Genomic DNA, 22,057 nt, shown 5'->3' on the forward strand with positions numbered 1-22,057 from the left:
CAAGGAACAGTTGAAGCTACACATTCAGATGACCCAGGGTCTGTCTTCAGCTCTAATGAAGTTTTAGTTGGTGACAAGGGTCACCAGGTTTCGAGTTTGAAATAGCTATGATTTTTATCACCTTCCCCTTCCACTGCTAAGCCAATGCCAGTGTGGTTTTTTAATACTGTAGTATCTCATTTCAAGGTACACATCTTCTGCTATAGCCAAAATACAGGCTAAGTTACTATAACAGAGAGGAGACTCAAAGCACTGTGACTCAAAAAGGTAGAAGTCCAGCTTTTATACCATGCCAGTTCCAGAGGAAGAGAAGCCCTCTAGTGTGGGTGGTAACTCTGTTGTACTAGTCCTTCTGGGACATAAATCATTCTGTTCTGCCATCCCCTAGAGCATTGTCTTCATCCACATGGTAGACCTGACTCACCATGATCATTTCATGTTCCAGCCAGTGAGAAGGGGAAATGATGCTGACATCCCAGAACTTGAACACATCACTTCTGCTCAGATTCCATCGGCCAGTTCTTAGTTACTGGCCATGCCTAGCAGCAAGGGAGTCTGGGGGTCCATGTGATCACTGGGTGTCCATGTGATCACTGAAATTTGGAAGGTTTTATTAAAAGAGGAGGAGAGCAGCAATTTCCATTACTGGCATACAATGAAAAATCTTTACCTAGTTTCCACATCCATTCAACAATCCCACTAATCACTGTTCATTTCTCATGTACCTTCCCAAGTTTGTATATACATATATAAACAGATACAAATGTGAATACTTATTTTCTCCCTTTCCACACAAAAGTCAACATGCTTGCACCTCACCTTTTTCATTCAACAATGTGGGAGATCTTCTCCCACCAGTACCTTGAGAACTTCTTTGTTATTTTTCACAGTTGTATTATATGCCTTATATAGAAAAATGGCACTTCATTTATCAAGTCCATTACTGATAGGCATTTGGTTGTTTCCAGTCTTCTGCTATTACAATTCATGTTACACTGAATGCCCACAAACAAGCATCATTTTACTTGAGTGATATACCTATACATTAAATTTCTAGAAATGAAATGAGTTGTCTAAATGGTGTATTTTTATTTTTAATAAATCTTATCAAATTGTCTTCCATAGAAGTGGAACCATTTCCCATGCCCAGTAGTAATGCAGAAGAATGCCTGTTCTACCTGACCATCGCCAACACAAAAATTAAAGTTTTGAATTTTTTGGCATTCTGATGGATTAAAATAATACATCAACATAGTTTTAATTAGTGCTTTTCTTCTTATAAGTGGGGTTGAACACTTTTAAGTCATTTGCGTTTTCTTTTCTGTCGGCCATTGCTATCCTTTGCTGTATTTTATTGTTCTTCTTGGCCTTACTAATTTCTAGGAGTTTGCTGGGAAATTTGCTCTTTGTGATATAAATTGAAAATATTTTCCCATTTTCATTTGTCCTCTATCACTTTTCTCTTGTGTTGATATTTTTCTTCTTTGAATTCATATTTTTTTTTTTTTTGTGATTGATTGTTAGATTTGGAGAAAGATTTCCCAACCTGGTGATTAAAGAGAACTAAAGGTAACATGAAAGAAGAGACACTTGTGGGACGGAGCATGAGGAAAACTGAACTAGGTATAGGCAGGATTAAACTTCACTGTGGCCATGACTTTTTTTTTTTTTTTTCTTTTAATTGTCAATGGATCTTTTATTTTATTTATTCGTATGCGGTGCTGAGTTTTGAACCCAGGGCCTCATGCATGTCAGGCAAGCGCCCTACCACTGAGCCACAACTCCAGCCCATGACTTTTGTATTAATTAATTAGAGTTGATTTTTGCAATGTCTAACCTGTGTATATATTCATTCAGACGTCTGATGTCCCAAATTTACTAGTATTTCATCTACAACTCTTGCCTTCAATATCTAATTGGAGTTCTATGATTATTTCTTATTCATCAAAAGAGCAAGTAATTATTTTCTAATTTAAAAAATTAGAATAAATGAATCTACTTCGTGTACAACCAGAGAAATGAAAATTTGTACCCCATTTGTATACAATGAATGAGAAAAAAAAAAGGGAGGTCCAAAGACATGTAACCATATTTTTGGACCTTGTTTAGATCTTGATTCAAACAAACCAACTATAAAATGTCATTTTGGGGATAGTTGGTATAATTTGAACATCAAGTGGTTATTAGTTTATATTAAGGTATTATTAATTTTGTGAGATGAGCTAATGGCATGGTGATTATGTAGTTTGTTAGTTTTTAATTGTACTTTATCAGTTACTGATGCATACTAAATATGGGTAAAATGTTATGTGGGATTTTCTTTGAAAAATTTCAGGAAAAAATGTGTTAGTGGAAGTAGATATAACCATGTTGCTCAGATATTGATAACTGTTGGAGCTGAGTGATGGATACAGGGGGCTCATTATTCTCTTCTTTCTGTCTTGTCTGTATTTTTGAAAATTTCCATAGTGAAAAGTTTAAAAAGACTAAATATAAAATTAACATATACTACAGTTATTGTAGGAAACTTGAAAAACAGAGAAAAGCCTCAAGGAAAAAGATAACGATCGCAGGTATATCTGCTGTTAACGTTTTGTTACGTATCCTTCTAGTCTTTTCCACATGTATAAACATATATACATACATTACTTTGTTTTAAAGGATTATTGATGTCATTGAATATTGAAGTTTTGTAACATGGTTTGTTAACCGTTCACTGTATCATGAGTGATAGTTCTCAGCATTGATTTGGTGGTTTCACTGTATGTCAATATACAGAGCTATATCACAGTTTAATTATTTCACTGTTATTGGGCTTTAGGTTTCTTGTTTCTCACAACTCTTAGATATGAGCATCCTGTGGGTGAGTGATCATTCACATCCATGCATACTTCCTGAGGCCACATTCCTAGAAATGGAATCATTGGGTCAGAGTGTACACCCTTACATATAATTTGATGCAAATTGTAATCTAGCCTACAGAAAGGTGGTACCATTTGGTCCCTGCACCAGCAATACATGGACATGCCTCTTTCTGTACTTGCAAAGCCAGAAGGCAGACTGTTTCACACTTATAAGGAACACACCAGAACCATGAAATGCAGTCACTGCACAGAGGAGTCTTGGTGCAGCAGGATGGGATGAATTGCTGTAGGGTGTTAGGGAAGGCAGAGTTGGCACATCAGATGTCCGCATGATCTCACCTGCCTGCGATTTATCAGTGAAGTGGATGCGAACTTAAAGAGAACCCCAGTGTCTCTGGTCCTTCAGGGGAATCCTTAATCTGGTCCAGAAACCTGTGACTTCAGTTCTGTAGCATATATTGAGACAGCTATTCCTAGTTTTACCACGTCATGTCTCTTGGACACTTTCTGCAGATTGCTTGGCATGGATTTCAGTGTGGTGCTTTCTTCATCTATGCATTCTAATTCATAAGGTCACCAAGAGGATGTTCTTTTACATCTTGTTTGGAGACCACCTTATCTTGAAGCATTCTCAACCTTGCTTATAGTTTTTGGTTTTTCTTGTATTGTGATTTGAATATTGTTTGTTGCAAAACCTGCAATATGTTTACATTTTGAGGTTTTCATACAGTTGTCATTAAACATCCAGGAACTGCCAATTGTCATATATGCTTACTTAATACTATATATATAGATGTCTCCTTCAGATTCTGTATTACATATTATGGCTTTGTTCTGTCTCATCATTTTGTGGTATTTTAACTCTCACAGGACAGAGTCCTGAAATTAGTTTTTTTGTCTAACAGACTAACTTAGTAGTGAACTGTTCTGTAGAGACTCGGTCCTATTAGTGTTTTGTGTAGTCAAACAGAAAAGGCAATTAATTGAGCAGCAAATCAGAAAACAGTAACCCTAGAAAATGAAATGTGATCCTACATTATGTACAATCAGAAAGTTGAGAAATTACACTCCATTTATGTATGATCTATCAAAATGTATAAATGAATTCTACTCTTATGTACAACTGATTAGAACAAATAAAATTTTAAAAAATTAATAAAAACAAAACAGAAAAAAGTGTAACATAAATTACCCTTGATACAGCTCCTTTTAGATCAAAACATACAGATTCTTGCTGTTCTTTTTAGGGAAAATGTGTTCTAATGAAAACGCCTTTGAACTTATTAGTTGTCTGTGATTTTCTATTAATCAAAATTTCAGCAACTTGACATAATCCCTGAAGATAGCTGACATCTACTATCCTCTCAGAGTAGTCAGACACAACTTTGCCACCTCGGATTTTCTATCTACTCCAGGAACATTTGTAAGAGTGACAGAAATTATTAGAAGCCCCTCCCACAGTCATTATCATTATGTCACATGGCTCCCTTCTTGTGCAAAGCTTAAAACAAAATGTGTAGGAACCCCTGAAATTAGCTGTCTCCCAGAGGAGAGGAACTTATTTTAGCAATCATTTTTTTTTTCAGATGGCTTATGCAGATTGTTTAATAGTTTCATTTCATAGTACAGAAATCTATTAATAATGGGCCTGAAGTAGTGCTTAAATTGTTTAAGTGTAGTCAACTGTGTTTTCTTTCCATAGGTATTTCTGAAATAGTTCATTCCCTGCATTAATATATATATTTTTAAAATTTTCATTTATTTTTATTGTAAACAAATGGGATACATGTTGTTTCTGTTTGTACATGGAGTAACAGCATACCGTTTGCGTAATCATACATTTACATAGGGTAATGATGTTTGATTCATTCTGTTATTTTTTCCTTCCCCCCACCACTCCCACCCCTCTTTTCCCTCTATACAGTCCCTCCTTCCTCCATTCTTGCCCCCCTCCCACCCTCCATTATGTGTCATCATCCGCTTATCAGTGAGATCATTTGTTCTTTGCTTTTTTGGGATTGGCTTATCTCACTTAGCATGATAGTCTCCAATTTCATCCATTTGCCTGCAAATGCCATAATTTTATTATTCTTTATAGCTGAGTAGTATTCTATCATATATATATATATACACCACAGTCTCTTTATCCATTCATCAATCTAGGTTGGTTCCACAGTCTGGCTATTGTGAATTGAGCAGCTATGAACATTGATGTGGTGTATCTCTGTAGTATGCTGATTTTAAGTCCTTTGGGTATAGGCCGAGGAGTGGGATAGCTGGGTCAAATGGTGGGTCCATTCCAAGTTTTCTAAGGAATCTCCACACTGCTTTCCAGAGTGGCTACACTAATTTGCAGCCCTACCAGCAATGTATGATTGTACCTTTTTCCTCACATCCTTGCCAACACCTATTGTTGCTTGTGTTCTTGATAATCGCCATTCTAATTGGGGTGAGATGGAATCTTAGGGTAGGTTTGATTTGCATTTTTCTTATAACTAAAGATGGTGAACATTTTTTCATATGTTTGTTGATTAGCAATCATTTTTTAATATAGTGATGTTATTATTTTTAAATACAAATTAGCCTCAAGGTATCTTGCCACCACCTTGACATTGAGTCCTGTCAGTCACTCTGGAGTGGAGAGGGTGGAGAAGAGCTGGCTATCACTTGGTCAGTGGAAACTCTGTCGTGTGTGGAGTAAGCCGCGCGGCAGGTCGGAGTGTGGAGGGGCAGGGGTGGTGCCTGTTCTTAGGCACTGTTATTCCAGGGTCCGCCTACTTAGGGATGCCTCTCTTTTGCTCAGTGGAGCTTTATTTTGCTTCTTTTTCATGATTCATGGAAATAAAACACCAAGAAAATAAAAATGGACTAAGAGGGGTTGAGGTCCTCTTATTGCTCCCTGTATTAGTTTGCTGGGACTGTACAACAAAGTGTTAGAAACTGGGTGGCTGGAACAACAGACACTCCCCGTCTCACAGTCCGAGAGGCTGTAAGTCCAAAATCAAAGGGTCTGCGAGCTCGGTTCCCTCTGAGGATGGTGAGGGAGCATCTGTTCTATGCCTCCCCCCGGCTGCTGGTTTGCTGGCAGGTCTTGGTGTCCAGAGCATGTGGCTGCATCACCCCCATGTCTCCCTCATCCTTGGATGGTGGTGTGTATGCCCACGTGTGTATCCAAAGTTCCCCTTTCTAGAAGTCCCCCTGGGTTAGGTCTCACTCTGATGAACTTGTAGCTTGGTCACCTCTGTAAAGACCCTCTCCAAAGAAGGCTACCTCCTGGGGATTAGGATTCCAGGACAAATTTCAACCACTAACATCCCCAGTGAACATAGTGCTTTGACTTGAGAGGCAGCAGTCTGCATTCTAAATGACCTACTGCGGCAACACCAGACCAGGGTGGGGAAAGAGAGTCTAACGTGTTTTATTTCTTTATTACTTGATGTGAAACTTTAAGTCCTCAGTAATACCCAGTAATAACTGTTTTCCCTTACTCGGGACACTAAAGGGGAAGCTTCTTCCTACTCTTTTATAACAACAAGAGCAAACAAGCATGAATCGTAAACAAAGAGCAGTTTTAAGCAGGGAATTTGTGATCTTCCAGGTTATCCCTCCGCACAGTGAACAGCCATCCTGGGAGGCAGCACAGTCTTTAGCATATTTTGCTCAAGAACAATAGACATTAGCCATAGCCTGTTAATTCTGTTTTCCACAAGAAAGAGAAGGCTTTACATGTTGCTCTCGGGGTGTCGCAGGCCCCATGTTTGAGCTTTTTCCTGGGATCTTTTGCCACACCGAGGAGGGCCTCGAGGCAACCTCCAAGTGCAGATTTTCTGAGTGTCCCCTTGCCTTTAACCCTGGGGGCAGGGGTTGAACTGCCTGCCACAGCCAGAGCTGTTCTCACTGTGTGCGTGTGTGTTGTGCAGGCACCAGCTGGAGACGCCGGGACATTACTCTCATCTGGCTGCATTCTATGAGGACAAGAAAGGGGTGCTCCACGCTGGTCCTGGGAGAGGCAGCACCCTGCCCCCTGTCTACTGGCTGCCCTCCATCCACCGCTACATGTACCCTGAGATGAAGGTGAGGCTGCCACACTCTCACACCACCCTGGACCTGGGTCTGGGAATAGTAGTTGTAGATTAATTTTTACTTAATAAGAATTTGTGTCTTGGGCTCATGCAGAAAGTCTGCTTTTGATAGACTTGGTTAGAACATAGCATTTAGGTTCACTTAAAACCTAAGGGAAGTTATCTTAATCACGATGCATTTGGACACTTCTCATAATGCAAAGCCAAGTGTGATAGACATGCCAGTCATGCTGGGCTCCTAGGAGGGGAAAAAATGGATTTGATTCTGTTGGGTGCATCAGATATTGTAATGCCAGACATATGAATAAAAATGAGAAGTTTGATGAACAAATATGTATTTTTAGTTACAATATTTTTGATATCTTCTGTTTTTCCTCTAGCACTTTGTTTTCAAAGTGCTACATTTGTAGTTTTCAAAGACTACATTTTGTTTATAGTCAACAAAATACCTGGCCAAGTGTTAGGTGTTCAAAGGTTACAGAGATGACTGAGAACATGAATCTCCTTCCTCTTCCTCCTGCCTCCCTTGTACAACTATACTATCACAAGATAGTTCAGCCCTACCTAGAACTCCCTTGGTACAGAAATCATGCGTGAGTTTAAGAGAGAAGGCATTTTGGAAGAGGAGTTGGCCCCTAAAGCATTTGGCTAAGTGGAAAGTAAAGGATGCTAATTCCGGACTGAGGGAAGGTGTGAGTGGCAGCGACAGCCATGGTCTGCCACTTCCTCCGCATGTCTTGTGTGCAGAGCCTCACGCTGGCTATTTATCTGTACCTTCACAGCACTCTTGTTTTGTTTTTGAATTGGTGCGCTTTATCTTTATGATTGTTTTCTAATTCCTACTTTCCACCTAAAGCAACCAAGGCTTATAAAGGCCCTGTGACTTGCTTTAGGCCTTACGGTTAGTAAGAAATAGTGCAGGGCTTACATTCACATAGGACTCTGCCCTACTTCGCTGCCTTTGCAGAGAAGTGGAAAACACGAGACAAGCTCGTGGGTATGAGCAAACTGGTTTGGGATTAAATTTTTATTTCACCTGGCCATAAGGGAAAAGACTGGGAAAATAGATTAGACTCAGACTATAGAAAACTTTAAATAGTAGACCATGGAATTTGAACCCTAAAAAGTAAGTTAGGGTCTTATCAGGAAAACAGAGACCACATTAAGTATTTCAAACTAATTCAGTGTAGGGAATCAGTAATACAGCAATTGAAGCCCAAAGGAGCAGGTGGGACTGAAGCTGGTCCTCACCATGGAAGATGAGCCTGACGTTTTTATATCTGGGCTTTGAACAGTCAAAGTCAGGGTTGGCCTTGAGCCTCTGCTTCTGCAGCAGTTGATCAGGCTTCATGTTTGTAAAAGTTCCAGTTTTTCCATTTCATAGCAGCAGGGCATGGTCCTTAAGCAGGATTGTCGGAGAACAGCATCATCCTTTTGCTGTGTTGGGTCCTCACTATGATCAGTCACGAAGTATGTGCCTGTACCTAGAAGCACAGGTACTAGCATGTACCAAGAAGGACTCTAGACATTGTCAAATGCAATTCCATCGTATATATTAGGAACTACAGACTGCATGATTAGTCTGTAATTGCAGGCAGCAGCCACCACCTTCTATCAGTCATAGATTGCTGCATAACAAATTACCCACGAGTGAAAGCTTGAAAGAGTACATATTTATTATCTTACAGTTTCTGTGAGTCAGGAGTCCAGGCGTGACTTGGCTGGGTCCTCTCCTCCTTTGTCTTTTGTGATGCTGCAGTCAAGGTGTCAGCTAGTGTTGGGGTCTCATTAGAAGGTACAACAGGAGAAGTAGCCACTTCTAAGCTCATGGGGTATTGGCAGGATTCGATTTCTTTGGGGCTATTGAACTGACGTCCTCAGTACTTGCTGACTGTTCTTACCTATGGGATCTCTCCAGTATGGCAGCTTGCCTCGTCAAAGCCAGCCAGAAAGGGTTGGTTAGCAATACTCAGAATCATGAGTATTTTTTTTAATACTTTGTAACCTAATCATGGAAGGGACAACTGTATTCTCTTGATGAGAAGCAAGTTACTCCAGGGGAAGAGGGAATTGCATAAGGCTATAAATACCAACAGGTGCTCGGGCAACCAAGGTGGAGAGGTGACCTTCTGAGAACTAGGGGGGCTTGGAGGAGGGGCCTCAGCACAGCCCATGCTTAGAGCTCTGAGGGCAGCAGTGGTCCTGATTCCTTACCTCGCAGGGACAGAGTGCTCAGAATAGTTGGACGCTGGAGTCAGGTGTCTGCTGCTGCTGAAGAGAACACCTTCCTTCCTCCCTTCCGCCCACCTTCCAGCTTCCAGTTATTGCCTCCCATTGGAAGAACCTGACAGGAGGCCAGTGCCTGTGAGTGCAGGAAATGCAGTTTTCAGAGTTCTCAGTCCTGTGACATGAGTTGAGAGACACTAACGGTCTGCGGGTGATCAGGGTCACTCTGGGCTCATCTTGATTTGAACCCTGCTCTCCGTCTGCTCCTGATTCTGTTTCTTCTGAGGGAAATAGCTGCTGGGCTAGCTGCAAACCTAGGGGGAAGTGACCAGCATCTGACCTGAATGTCCCTGGATTCCTCTCCCCAAGAGACCAAGAAGGAGGGATGAAGGGAAAGAAGGGAAAATTGCCACACGCTTTTGCCCCATTGAGGGCAGCTCATTAACATAGCAGTTAGACCCAAGGAGCTACAGGGAAAAGGGTGCTTTCATAGATTGCAGATGTCTTCTTTTTTAAAAAAAAAGTCAGCATATTAAAATTAAAAATCCATGGGGCTGGGGATATAGCTCAGTAGGAAGAGTGCTTGCCTTGCAAGCATAAGGCCCCGGGTTCAATCCCCAGCACGGCAAAAAAAAAAAAAAAAAAAAAAAGCATGCACCTTTGTTTCAGCAGTTCATCTTCCAGGGTCTGCCCTATAGATGTAGACCCACTGGAATGAGGTATGTGTGAAAATGTTTAAGCCAGCACTGCTCAGAGTGGTAGAAAACTAGAACGCCCAGGTAGTAAGCCGCCATTGGGAATAAGGAATTGAAGTATAAGATGATGACTGGGGTGGCCTATTTGTGTGAGAGTAGCAAGGGGCAGAAAACTATAGATGATATAGTCACAATTTTTAAAATATCGATAGACTTAGGTATAGATACAGATGTGCCCGTATGCCTACATGTACATGGAAAGCTATGGATGGCTGTATACCAGGCTATTAATACACATATGGCCTGGGGGTGAGACAAAGCCTGGAGGGGAGAAGAGGGCAGTGCTTATACACATACAGAAGAAAAGGACCAGGAGGAAATGACAGTGCTGTATTGTTAGCCCCCTCTGTCTGTGTCCACAGATCTGAGCGCTGCAGATTGAAAATATTTTTTTAATCATATCTGTACTATACATACACAAATTTTTTGTCATTCTGTAAATAATACAGTACAACAAATATTACATAGCATTTACATTGTCTTAGGTATGATATATAACCCAGAAATAATTAAAGTATACAGGAGGATGTGTGCAGGTCATATGCAGATACTATTCCATTACATAAGATGTTGTGAATCTACAGATTTTGGTATCTGAGAGGGGGCCTTGGAGCCAATCCTCCACAGATACAGAGGGACAGTTGATATGATTCCATTTGGAAAATCACATATACATACATACCGAGAAATTTGTATGCAAGCTTTTTACCAAAATATAATATTTATGGGAACAAGTTAAAAATTATATAGTTCAGTGAATCTTTGCAATGTGTACCCATGTATAAAGAAAAATTTTAAGGAAGTTTTAAAAATAGGAGTCAGATGTCTAAGAATGTTGTAGAAGAAAATAAAAATAAGAAACTAGAATGGAGGAAGAGGATGGAAGCCTCTAGGAGATGTCCAATCAGTGGCTGTTCACTGTACCCATAGCACAGTGGGAGGGACGAGGGTGGGGGGCAGCTCCAGGAGCAGATGGATCCCAAGAGGTGGGCATAGGACAATGGAGACTGAACCCCAGGAAGTTGCCAGCAATGGAGAGGGAATAAGAAGAGGATGGAGTCCTGGCTTGAATGATTGGAGGGAAAACATAAAAACTGAAACTGTAGGCATTAAGCAAAGAGAATTCTCTGTGAAAGCCACAGAGGAGTGAGGCTGAAAAACAGGAAATACTTAAGTAGGAGACCAGTTTGTCTCATTGTGCATTTGAACAGGGTAAATGAGGGGTGTGCGTCTCTGCGGCTGATGCTGAGAGGCCCTAGTAAGCACTTAAGAGAATTCTCTAAAAGTGCAAACCTGCGTCCTTGAGTGAACAAAGAAATGAGGTAAGACTCATTGGTTTTAGGACACACTGGTGCAATCCCTGCCAGGCCTTAGGGGCTGGGAGAAGCCACAGGGAAGGTGGGGAGAATGGGTTGTGCTTCAGCCCCCTTCTTGTCTGTTGCTGTATTGATTTGGTGAAAGGTGGTGAGGAGGGATCCGGCCAGACTTGGTGCCTTTCCTCCTGGTGGTTTGGATGTGGTGGCAGAGGAGTCGGTAGGCCACAGAGAAAGCACGCTCAGTGGAGGGCAGCCTTTCCCATAGCCTGTGGTGAGTGAATGGTCAGTGCAGGGTCAGTGCCTCAGAAAGGGAAATGCCCTTCCCAGGCATCCAGGTGCAGTCTTGGAAGGCCAAGGACAGCTCTGGTCTTGGCTGGCAGAGCACAGAAGCCTCATGGCTGGGTACTGGGTATGCCCCTTTCCTAGGACTCTCAGTCCTTACGCCCCAGCCCACAGCCTTGATGGGGCTGCCTTTGGTCAGAACTGCTCTTTACTGCATCACCAGTGGGAAATGACCCTTCCCTCTGACACTGAGGCATGGAAGTGGCCTTCTGAAAGGCGCACAAAGCCTTTTTGTGAAGTTTCTGTTCTGGAAGTGACACAAGTGGTCACTGCATATGGGCCATTCCTAGCTGTTAAGTATTTCACATTTTGCCTCAGGTGGGCCTTGTGGCCATGTGAGGTAGGTGATGGCCTTCCTGTTTTACAGAGGAGGAAAGTGGGCTAGATAAGTGAGCTATAAGAAATTAATTTAAAAAATAAATATGGAAAAATAAATAAATGTGGGTAAATTGTAGAAAGATCAATAGAGGGAAGGGAGTGGGGTAGGGAGAGGGAAGGGGAAAGAGAGGTACTGGGGTCTGATTAGACAAGATATATTCCGTGCTTGTATAATTATGTCAAAATGGATTCTACTGTGTGTATAACTAAAAAGAACTAATAAAAAATTTTTTAAAAAGAAAAGTGAGCTTCCCCTGCCTAGGCCTCCCTGTTAGTGATTGGCAGTGCTGGGACTGGTTCAGCCTTCCCTGGGGACAGAGCTTATCTTCCTGCCCCTCGGGTACTCCTGGTTGCAGGCTGTCTGCAGTTGGGGTGGGAAGGAAGGGCACTTAGATTTGAAGCACAGCAAGTGACCTGGATGCCCCTGCCTGTGACCCCTGCAGACCACTTGCTTTGCGCAGTCGCAGGCCCTGATGCTGGGGGCTCTCATCTGGGACTGTTTGCTCATTATTTTATTATGGTGCTTAATTAATGTTTTGAGTTGAATTTTCTCATTGAGGCATATTCTCTCTTCAGAGATACTTTTATTTCTTTTAGAAAATTAAATTCAGTTTTGTTTCCTCCATACTTTCTCTTGAGTAATTAATGGTCCTTAAACTTCAGCATATCAGGGGAACAGATGTACCATAGAAATTTGGTTTAAAGATAAGACTCTTAAAGTGACAAATATTTTGTGCAGAAATAACCATCTGTTAGCATTTGGTTGAACTTTGGAGTTTGGCGGGGAGGCAGGTCAGCACTGGAAATCCTTCACAGCATTTCGAACCAGCTCTTCCTTCTTCTCTCTAACCCCTTTTTATTTTTTTCAGATTACACACCCAGCTGGCTGCATGTCTCAGTTTATTAAGTTCTTTGGAGAGCAAATCCTCATCCTCTGGAAATTTGCCTTACTTCGAAAGCGCATTTTGATATTTTCTCCCCCTCCTGTGGGCGTCGTGTGCTACAGAGGTAATTGAAGCCAAAGTCAGGGTTCTCCAGGTCCCAGAGCATAGACTGCTGGAGTTTTTCCCTTGTTGATCAAATGTGAAGAGTCTGGCCCATATCGGGGGGGTTTGAGCCTGGTAGTGGCCTGAGTGGTTCATACTCTAGAGTGTGGAACCCGGAGGCAACAAAGAACACGCACTGGGTGACACGTCAGTAGCCTTGGAGAGAAAATGTGGATTAAGGCATAAAAGATGGATTCTAGATGTATATAAGATACACTTGATCAAACTTGCCTGATTGGGTTGTAAAGGTGGAGCCACCAAACCCAGGAGGAGTGGGGCAGGAGGCTGTTGGGCAGGGTTAACTTAGACATGATGAGGGTGGCCTGCCTGTGAGGCTTTCCTAGGAAAATTTATGCCAGGTGCGTGAGTAGTGGGGTCAGGACCTTGAGGGGAAAGGCTAGGCTGGAGGTGGTGATTTGAGAGTGTTTAAGGACCTTCCTGATAACCAAGGGATGGGGCGTCACTGGGGAGTGTGAGTGAGGAGCAGCGTACCAGGCACAGGAGGTGGACTGACAATGGTGGAAGGACAGGGAAATGGGGTGGAAGCACCAGAAGGGGGAGAACTGGTGACAGTAGGGTCACAGTAGGTCAAAGTCTTGAGAAGGAGGAAGCAAGACGGTGAAAGACTGAGAAGTGTGTGATGGACTTGGTAAGATGTTGCTCATGTGACCTGGAGGAAGTCAGGTTCTCCTGGGGGAGACTTGGCCCCAGTCTCCTCAGACTGCTAGGACCACCTAGTTACTGGTGACCCAGGACAGCAGAGAATGAAGCCCTTCGTAGCTCCTGTGTTACTCCACTTCCTGTTGCTATAGCAGAACGCCTGGGGCTGGTTAATTCGTACAGAAGGAGGTTTATTCTGGGTCATTGTTCTGGAAGGCCAAGAGTATGGTGCTGGCATCTGCTCAGTTTCTGGTGAGGACCTCGAGGTAGAAGAGTGGAAGTGGGCACGCATGGGAGAGAAGCACAGGAGAGAGAAGTTCCAGGCTCACTTTATAGCAGCCTATTTCAGAGCTGACAGACCCTTGGGAATACAGTAATGCCTTCATGGGGACGAAGCCCTGTCAGCGTTCCCTGTGAGAGGGCCCACCTCCTCTTGGTACGGATACCTTGCAAGAAAGCCTCCACAGGAGTTTTGACAGAGACAGACCACATCTAACCATAACAGCTTCCTCGTGCGCTACAGTTCCGAGGTGCTGACCAGCAGACTCCTCTTGCCTCCTCCATCCCTCAGTGTACTGCTGCTGTTGCCTGGCCAACGTCTCGCTGCCTGGCATTGGGGGCACCATCCCTGAGTCCAAGCCCTTCTTCTATGTGAACGTGGCTGACATTGAGAGCCTGGAGGTAGAGGTGTCCTATGTGGCCTGTGAGTACGGGGCCCTCCCTCATGCTGCCCCTGTGTCCCAGCCCCTCTCCTCCTCCCAGACTTGGGCTTCCTGCCTCCTTGCTTCTCTGGTGGGTTGGGCTGGTTCCCTCAGTGACCCTGCAGGGTTCCCACCTGCTTAGCCTTGGGCTCTGCAGGCACCACAGAGAAGATATTTGAAGAGAAGCGGGAGCTGTATGACGTTTATGTGGACAACCAGAATGTGAAGACACACCATGGCCACCTGCAGCCCCTGCTGAAGATCAACAGTGCTGACAGGGAGAAGTACCGGCGGCTCAATGAGCAGAGGTGTGGGCAGAGGCGGGCTGTGCCTGTGGGTGCCCCATGTGCCACGTGTGTGATGCAGCCAGGCCAGCGCCACACTTGTGCAGGAGGGCTGGGTGGCCTGGGTGTTCCGCCTTCCCAGGACCGCCCTGGTGGTCTCTGAGTCCCGCCCTGCCACACCTTCCCTCCTGCTGCATTTTCTCCAGTGTGCGTGCTGCTGGGAGTGGAAATGAAGGGGATCCCTGTGCTTGGAAGAGGCCAGGCCCTTGCATGTCGTCTTTATAGGAAAGGGGCAGATACCCGATTTCTTTCTGACTAGCTTTGGAAACTGTGAAGCCTTGGGATAATTATGCTAGCTTCCAGAAACTCCCAACGACCTTGTTTATGTTTGCCTGTGTGCATGTGTTAGGAACCACCATTTATTGAGCAACTGTGTGGATCTCTGTGTTAGAAACTTGCTTATGCATCAACTCATTTAATTTCAGTAATTTGGTTACCTGTGAGTTAAGTGGGATCATTGACATTCCCGTTCAACGGATAGTGGAAGGATCCCCACTTACCTGAGGTTTCCAGGGGCAGAACTGGCCGTAGGCCCTGGAGTTTGGACTCCACGCTCTGTGCATCCTTTCCTGTCCCTTCTCTCCCTGCCCCTGGATGGCGAGCTACTTTGGCCAGCGCTGCTTCCAGGAAGGTGTGGCCTACTGCAGATGCCTGGCCACCGGCAGGTGGTGGGCACCCGTCTGATGGTGTCTCTTCCCCGACAGGCAGATGCTGTTGTACTCCCAGGAAGTGGAAGAAGACTACAACCCTTGTGAGGAGGACCTCTTTGTGCTGTGAGTCTGCCCGGGCCAGTGCTGTGGGTCTCCCTGAGAATCCCTTCAGCGCTGACTGCTTTGCCTAACCTGGGTCCCTCCTGTGTCACCCACTGCAGTCCAGCAATGTCCTTTATTGCTGCCAAGAGCTCTTAGAGTTGGGCTCTTTACAGAGGCAACCTCAGCTCTGAAAGGCCATACAGGGAACCCAGAGGAGTTAGGGAAAGAGGTAGAACGGGTCATTGAGAGAAACAGGAGGTCTGGGATGTGCCTCTGCTGGGCTTTTGCATCCAGGATGTCTCCACATAGAACTTTGGTGCTTCTCAGGACTTAGGGACTTCTCATCTGTGGCTTCCACTTAAGAGAGCAGTTCCTTGTGCTGAGGGTTATGGGTTATCTGAAAATTGATCCATGGAATTGAATGGAGTCTTCCCCAAGATCTGGTGGGGTGAGCCTTGAGCACTGATTCATTCACAAGCAGCCACGTGGAATCATGTTCTGTCATACAAATGGGATTTTCATTGAACAGGTTTCCCAGCTTCCCATTTGGTCTTCCTGCTCCATGTGCAGGGATTAGGGTGGGGAACAACACTTGCGCTTAGGACGATTCCCAGCTGCGATGGAAACCTCTGTGGACACTTCCACAGTGGTCCTGATCCCCGAGGCACACTTTCTAAGGCATGCACATTGTAGATGATCAGGTACCCAGGAACCAGGCAGAGTCAGTGTCTCAAGGTTCAACACAGGCCACGGCATTTGAAATTCCAAGCACCCAGAGCTGCTTTAGACTCTAGAGACCTCTGCTGACACTGGGAGCTCCAAGCACCACATCTTAAAGAGCCAAGTGATGGCTTTGTGCGCGTGACTTACTCATTGATGTAGCACTGTATCGCCGTGCCTTTAACTCTTTTTCTGTGCATGATCCCTCCCGCCAAGCGTCATCAGAGGACACACAGCCAGGAGCACTGCTGGTGCCAGTCTCAGTGGTCATGGCTCACCTTTCCTTTCTCCCTCAATCTCCCCACTTCCGGTGCTGCTAGCTTCAGAATAGCCCTGTGCCTGCCCCACCTCAGTGCCCGCTTTCCTGGTGGCCACTGTCAGCCACGACGGCTGTCCACAGTGGCCCAGGGCCTTCTGTTTTCTAGTGAGGATTCTTGGCTGCCACTTAGAGTGGCTGCTCTAGGGCTTTGTAAAAGTGGATTTTAGCGTCTCACTTGAAATCCTGACCTCAGAACTACATTATCAGGCCTTGTGCTTTCAACTTTCTCTTCCTCTTATGACTAAGCAGGAGAGAGGAGCAGGAAGTGGGGGCTCCTCCCCAGGGCTGTATTTAAAACCTAGCAACTTCCTTCTTAACAGGAAAATGGTATTGGCAGCAAGCCAGCACCACTCAGATCTGCCAATCATCCCATGGTTCACACCACCTTGCTCTTGCTAACCTTAGTGCACTTCACAATGGTATAATGAAACTTTGACCCTGTTTTCTTCTTTTAAAAGGTATATTTGGTTTATTTTTGAAGACTTTCAAAAGTAATTCAACAAAAGTGTAGTTCAGGTTTGTGTGGATTATCTTGGTGAGCTCTTTCATCTCTCCTTTCCTGTCTTGTGAATGCAGGTTTTTCCTAGAGCAAAACAACCGGATATTTCAGACTTTGTTGGAGGTGTCTGCCAGTCAGGACAAAACTCTGACAGCAGAGCATGCCCGGGGCATGGGCCTGGATCCCCAAGGAGACCGCAGCTTCCTCATGGACCTGCTGGAGGCCTACGGCATTGATGTCATGCTGGTCATTGACAACCCCTGTTGCCCATAGGAAGAGTGACACGGGACTGGCGAGGTACTCGCGTGGGTGAACGTAGCCTGGAGTGCACCCCAGCACCCCAACGGCCTCATTTTTTATAAGTTGACACAAAGGAAGATGTTTATACTTTCCAACAAATGTAATTTTTGCAATTTCCTTTCTTCCCTTTTTCCTAGAGGTAATGTGAGAGGTCCTTGATTTTGTATCCTGCTTGGTAGGACATTGGACTCTACCTCCCAGAGCTGCTGCTTGGGTTTGGTCTTCAGAGTTCTGTCACTAGGAGCAGGCTGAGCTCTGAAAACAGTGAAGTGGACTGCTCAGAAAGTCCATGGGTCTTTGTCCCTTGATGCATTCAAGAAGACAACCATCTGTCCAGTGTGGCCTTAGATGTTCATCTGCCTGAGAGCAGAAACTAACCAGATGACCCTTCAAGATTGTCAGGTTCTATGAGTAAGTGGTCTTGGGATCAAATACCTTTTCCTTAGGACAAGTCTGTGTCTTCCTTGTTCACTTGAATAGGGATCACAGAGAGGGACAAAGGGATGTTTTTGACACCAAATAGCTTCTTTAAGGACAGAATGACAGGGAGAGTTTGCTTATTGGTCAAGTGAAAGCTAAACTCACAGACTGAAGCCTTGAAACCCTTCCCAAAGTAAGTTAATGGTGGCCACTCAATGTAATGTTCTCTTTCTCTCTTTCTCTGAATCCCTCCTCTTGGGTTGAGTTGGCAAATTCCTAAGGGCCAGTAGTGGCCCTGGAGCTCACAAAAGATTCATTTTACAGTTTAGTCTCTTAAGGGCTAAATATTCTCTTGGAGTAACTTGGGTGTTTGTAAAGGGTAGAGGGGTAGATGTTCAAGCAGGCTAGAGTAGAAGCTCTAAGTTTCTTCCTCTGGATGAGGGTTCCCTGGAGACACTGCCAGCAACCCTCTGCATCAGACAGATGCATTGGATTCCTAAATCCAGCCAGGACCTGAGCTGACTGACAGGTTGGAACCTGATGTTAACAAGACTGTTGGCCGCTCTGGAGCGCTGACAAACAACTCTTTAGCAGGCCCAGTGATTGGGTCCTGAGACCTAAAAGATTTGTAAAGAAAATCTGACAGTGCCTTCTCCTAGGGGAGTGGTCAGGAGCCCTCAGGTGTCAGTCATAATCATCTGCTTTCTTTTGTTTGGGGTACTGGGGATTGAACTCAGGGGCACTGAGCCACATCCTCAGCCCTATTTTGTATTGTATTTAGAGACAGGATCTACTGAGTTGCTTAGCACCTCACTTTTGCTGAGACTGGCTTTGGACTCAAAATCCTCCTGCCTCAGTCTCCCGAGCCACTGGGATCACAGATGTGCACTGCCGTGCGTGGCTTATCTGCTGTCTTGATGGTCTGGGATGGGTCCTGTAGTCACCTGCCTCTTCTCTTGGGGTTGGGCTATCTGATGGCTTAGGTAAGAGGACACTTGTTAACCATAGTCAGAAAGCCAGCTCCTGTGAGTAAAGTTTAGGTCTTGGGGTCATAGCTAACGCTCTTGACTTGGGACCCTGGATTGTTGGTAATCTAATTTTTTCCCCTTCACCCTCTGCTATTGGAATAGCTATCAATGCATCTGTCAGGCTGGTATATACAGAAGAGAAAGAACTTTCAAGTGAATGGGGTCATGTGTCTTATATCAATTCTAGTTTCCTAGGGCTTATTGCTTAATTCAAAAGTATTTTCACTATAGCTCCTTGATGCAGAATTCCAGAGTAAATAAATTCACATGTGGAAATGCAAATACACTGACTAATCACAGTAGCATCTATGTAAATATATAAATAAGTTTGGGCATTGAAATGTAATCTGTGCAACTAATGCATTCCCTCCTTTGCATTGTGGATTCAGTCATCATTCCAGTATCATGTTTACAAAAGAAACACACCTGTCCCAGAGGCTGATGCTTCACCCATTTCCCCTTTGTATGCAGCCTCTCCATTTGCCCTGCAGGGCTCATGGGGATTCTCTCACTTGGGTCAGGAAGCGGCTACTTCTAGTGGTGCCCTAGGGTTCAGGGTTTTCTAAGCTGGAGGTGGGTGGCTAGAGACAAGCATAGGGGGATTCTCCAGGAAGACAGGTTGACCCTCTCTCTGGATTTGGGGGATTTTCTGGGAGAACCTGGACTAAGCACTTCGGCTCCAGAGCTTTCCGTACACGCACACTTTAGTTGACTGTGCTGTTCTAACTCCAGGCTCGGAAGTCCTGCTGTAAAGACAGCAGGGTGAGAAGGAAGTTCTGTATTTTCCTTTGAATGGTGCCAGGGCAGTGGCAGCTGTCTGTCTGGTCTGTCCTGCTTGGGCTCACGTGGAAGGTGAGGGTGTGAGTGTGGGAGGCCCAGAGGGGAGTGTACCGAGGCAGTGCTATTGCAAGTCGTAGGGGCCTGGATCAGCCAACCCCAGAACAGACCTTGAACTTCTCCCTCAGTCCTTCTCTACCTTGCCAGCTTCCTCCTGAGGCCAGAAATCTGGCGCACAGTCTCTACTCGACTGAACAGCATGTGTGTGAGCCCTTCACCAACTTGTTGCTGTGTATCATCCCCAGCTATGACCTGGATTATGTGGAGCCTCTTGTTTCTGAGGTCACCTTTGAAGTTTTGCTTAGTACAAGACTCTGCTGCTCCCATAGGGAAAGTTAGCAGGCATGACCGTATCATTCGCTTCCAGTTCCCTCTAAGGGGGATCTGTGAAGTACTAGACAGGAATCCCTCTACAGTGACAACAGAAGCTAAGAGCCATGTAGACCTGCTTTTCTGTCACTTTAAATGTTTAATGAAAAAAAATCTGCTTTTGTTTGTAAGAAGTTGGCAAACATCCTTCCCCACTGCAGGTCTGTCTAAGCTTAGTAAAGGCAGTATGACCACCACCACTGACCTCGGGAGCAGAGCTGGAAACTTGGGGTCTGGATCCTGCCCTCTGCTGGTGGCCCTCACCTGTTCCTGCCTAAGCCACCAGACCCTGCTGTGGGGAGCTCTAAGCCTGATCTTGAGTCTCCCTGTGGACCACCTGCTGGCTTGTGACGCTAGGGCTAACCAATCATTCCTAAGTGGAAAGAATCCTGGTAAGGACTGGAATCCAGGCTTTGGATTTGTTTATATCCATGTTAAAGTGAACATTTTTCCATTTTGTAGGCTCAGAGGATGATAATGCTCATCTTTTGGAACAATGTTTAGTAGTGGCCTGGCTTATGACTTTTTGTCCAAAAGGAGTCAGATCCAGTAGGGCTTATATCCTACCAGACTAAAAAGTATGCACCAAATCATTGATTAGCATTTGCTTTGGCTTTAAATATGAAGCTTCCTGTATGCCTGGACCAGATCGATTCCAGTGTCAGCATCCCACGTGAGACCTGTACATTTCTGAGTTCTAAGTACAATGAACTGGAAGTTCATCTGCCTCCCACACCAACATCCATTTTGGTATCTCTTCTCCTATCTGGCTAAGGGAGAGAGCCCAAACACATTGGCGTATCTATAGAAGTAATTTACATAGGAACTTATATCTTTAACTTTCCTTGTTACACACCATGTGAAAATCAAAACAGGAAAGGTAACAGTGGCACACAGATGCAGATATTGCCAGGTGTCACATGTGAAGGTCCATGTATCGTGTAACTACCTATGATATTTTAGCTACAAGAAAAATCATAGCTAAGTCATTGTTTTCATTCGGGTGGGCTGGGAGGATGAGCTTCCTGTCTTGATACACTGAAAGCTCTTCAAACACAATATAAATGTGAAATTGTTCACCTTTCCACTGAGGCCTTTAGGCCTTTCATAAAGGGTGGTAAAGAATTAATCTTCACTGGCAGAACATTAAACTTGGAGAAAAGGCGGGAACCTCAAGAACTATTTTTCTCCTTTGAAAGTGCATTGTCCAGGGAACTGATTGCAGAATAATGAGTGGACGGTGTGGATGAACGAAATGGATGGTATGTAAGGCAATGCTTAGCTTGACAGTGAACATGCAAGAAAATATGCAGACCAGCATGCCCTGCGTGGGCTTCTCTCCCAGTTGGGTTCCAGGCTAGTGAGCTTGGGGCTGGAGAGTTATCTGCCCCCCACCCCCACCCCCATCATACCTTGCAGCTATGCCCTGTGGTGAACATCCTGCAGACCTGCAGGCTTACCTTGGCAGGGCAGGCCTCGCCCTTCTCATTTCAGGAAAAATCCTTTTCTGATTCAGGTGGGGGAGAGGAGGAGTTAAAGGCTCCTTTTACTCCCAAGCTATGAGTTTTTAATATTCCATTTTTTATTACTAATATACCTCTGTTCCCAGGAGCTATTGGAGCACTAAGTGTTGTGGGAAAAGGCTAACTGTGAATTAAGTTAATGTTTTTCTTATAAGAAATGGAAGTTTATTTTTATATTGATGTTACTATGTTATAAACTGAGTATGAAGATGTTGAAATGGAAGGAAATTTCAAAACTATAATCCTAGAAGAAATGGGCAGCTTTGTTATTCCATAGCTGTGAGACCCTTGGAAGCGTTGTTTGAGAGAGTGAAAAGGACATTGTGTGATCTGAACAGCACTCCAGGAGATAAACTCTACAGTCCCAGAAGGATGACACATGCCAAGCTTCAGCGGGACTCCAGGACAGAAGAGGATAAATGTGATCCTTCTGATTAGGCTCCCAGTCAACTGGAGAGAGGTGGGAATGGGGGGTGGTTTTACAACTAGCACTTTAATTCATTTGGAGGGCTGGAATTTAGGGGCAGATGGGGTAAAAATGCAAATTTAGAAAGGGAACAGGAATTTTCTAGAGCT

General features: G+C 44.5%; 1 protein-coding gene across 1 annotated transcript in view; it reads left to right on the forward strand.

Annotated features, from left to right (window-relative positions):
- Positions 1–21,175, forward strand: part of DENND11 (DENN domain containing 11) — a 42,201-nt gene extending 21,026 nt beyond the window's left edge. Inside the window, exons 4-9 of the mRNA XM_079150844.1 lie at positions 6,785–6,938; positions 12,833–12,971; positions 14,241–14,372; positions 14,528–14,678; positions 15,419–15,487; positions 17,082–21,175. Coding sequence (XP_079006970.1) covers positions 6,785–6,938; positions 12,833–12,971; positions 14,241–14,372; positions 14,528–14,678; positions 15,419–15,487; positions 17,082–17,277 — 841 coding nt within the window. The 3' untranslated portion in view covers positions 17,278–21,175. The remainder of the gene's footprint in view (positions 1–6,784; positions 6,939–12,832; positions 12,972–14,240; positions 14,373–14,527; positions 14,679–15,418; positions 15,488–17,081) is intronic.
- Positions 21,176–22,057: the final 882 nt, after the last annotated feature.

The sequence above is a fragment of the Sciurus vulgaris genome, assembly GCF_902686455.1.
Source record: "Sciurus vulgaris genome assembly, chromosome: 8".
Lineage (NCBI taxonomy): Eukaryota > Metazoa > Chordata > Mammalia > Rodentia > Sciuridae > Sciurus > Sciurus vulgaris.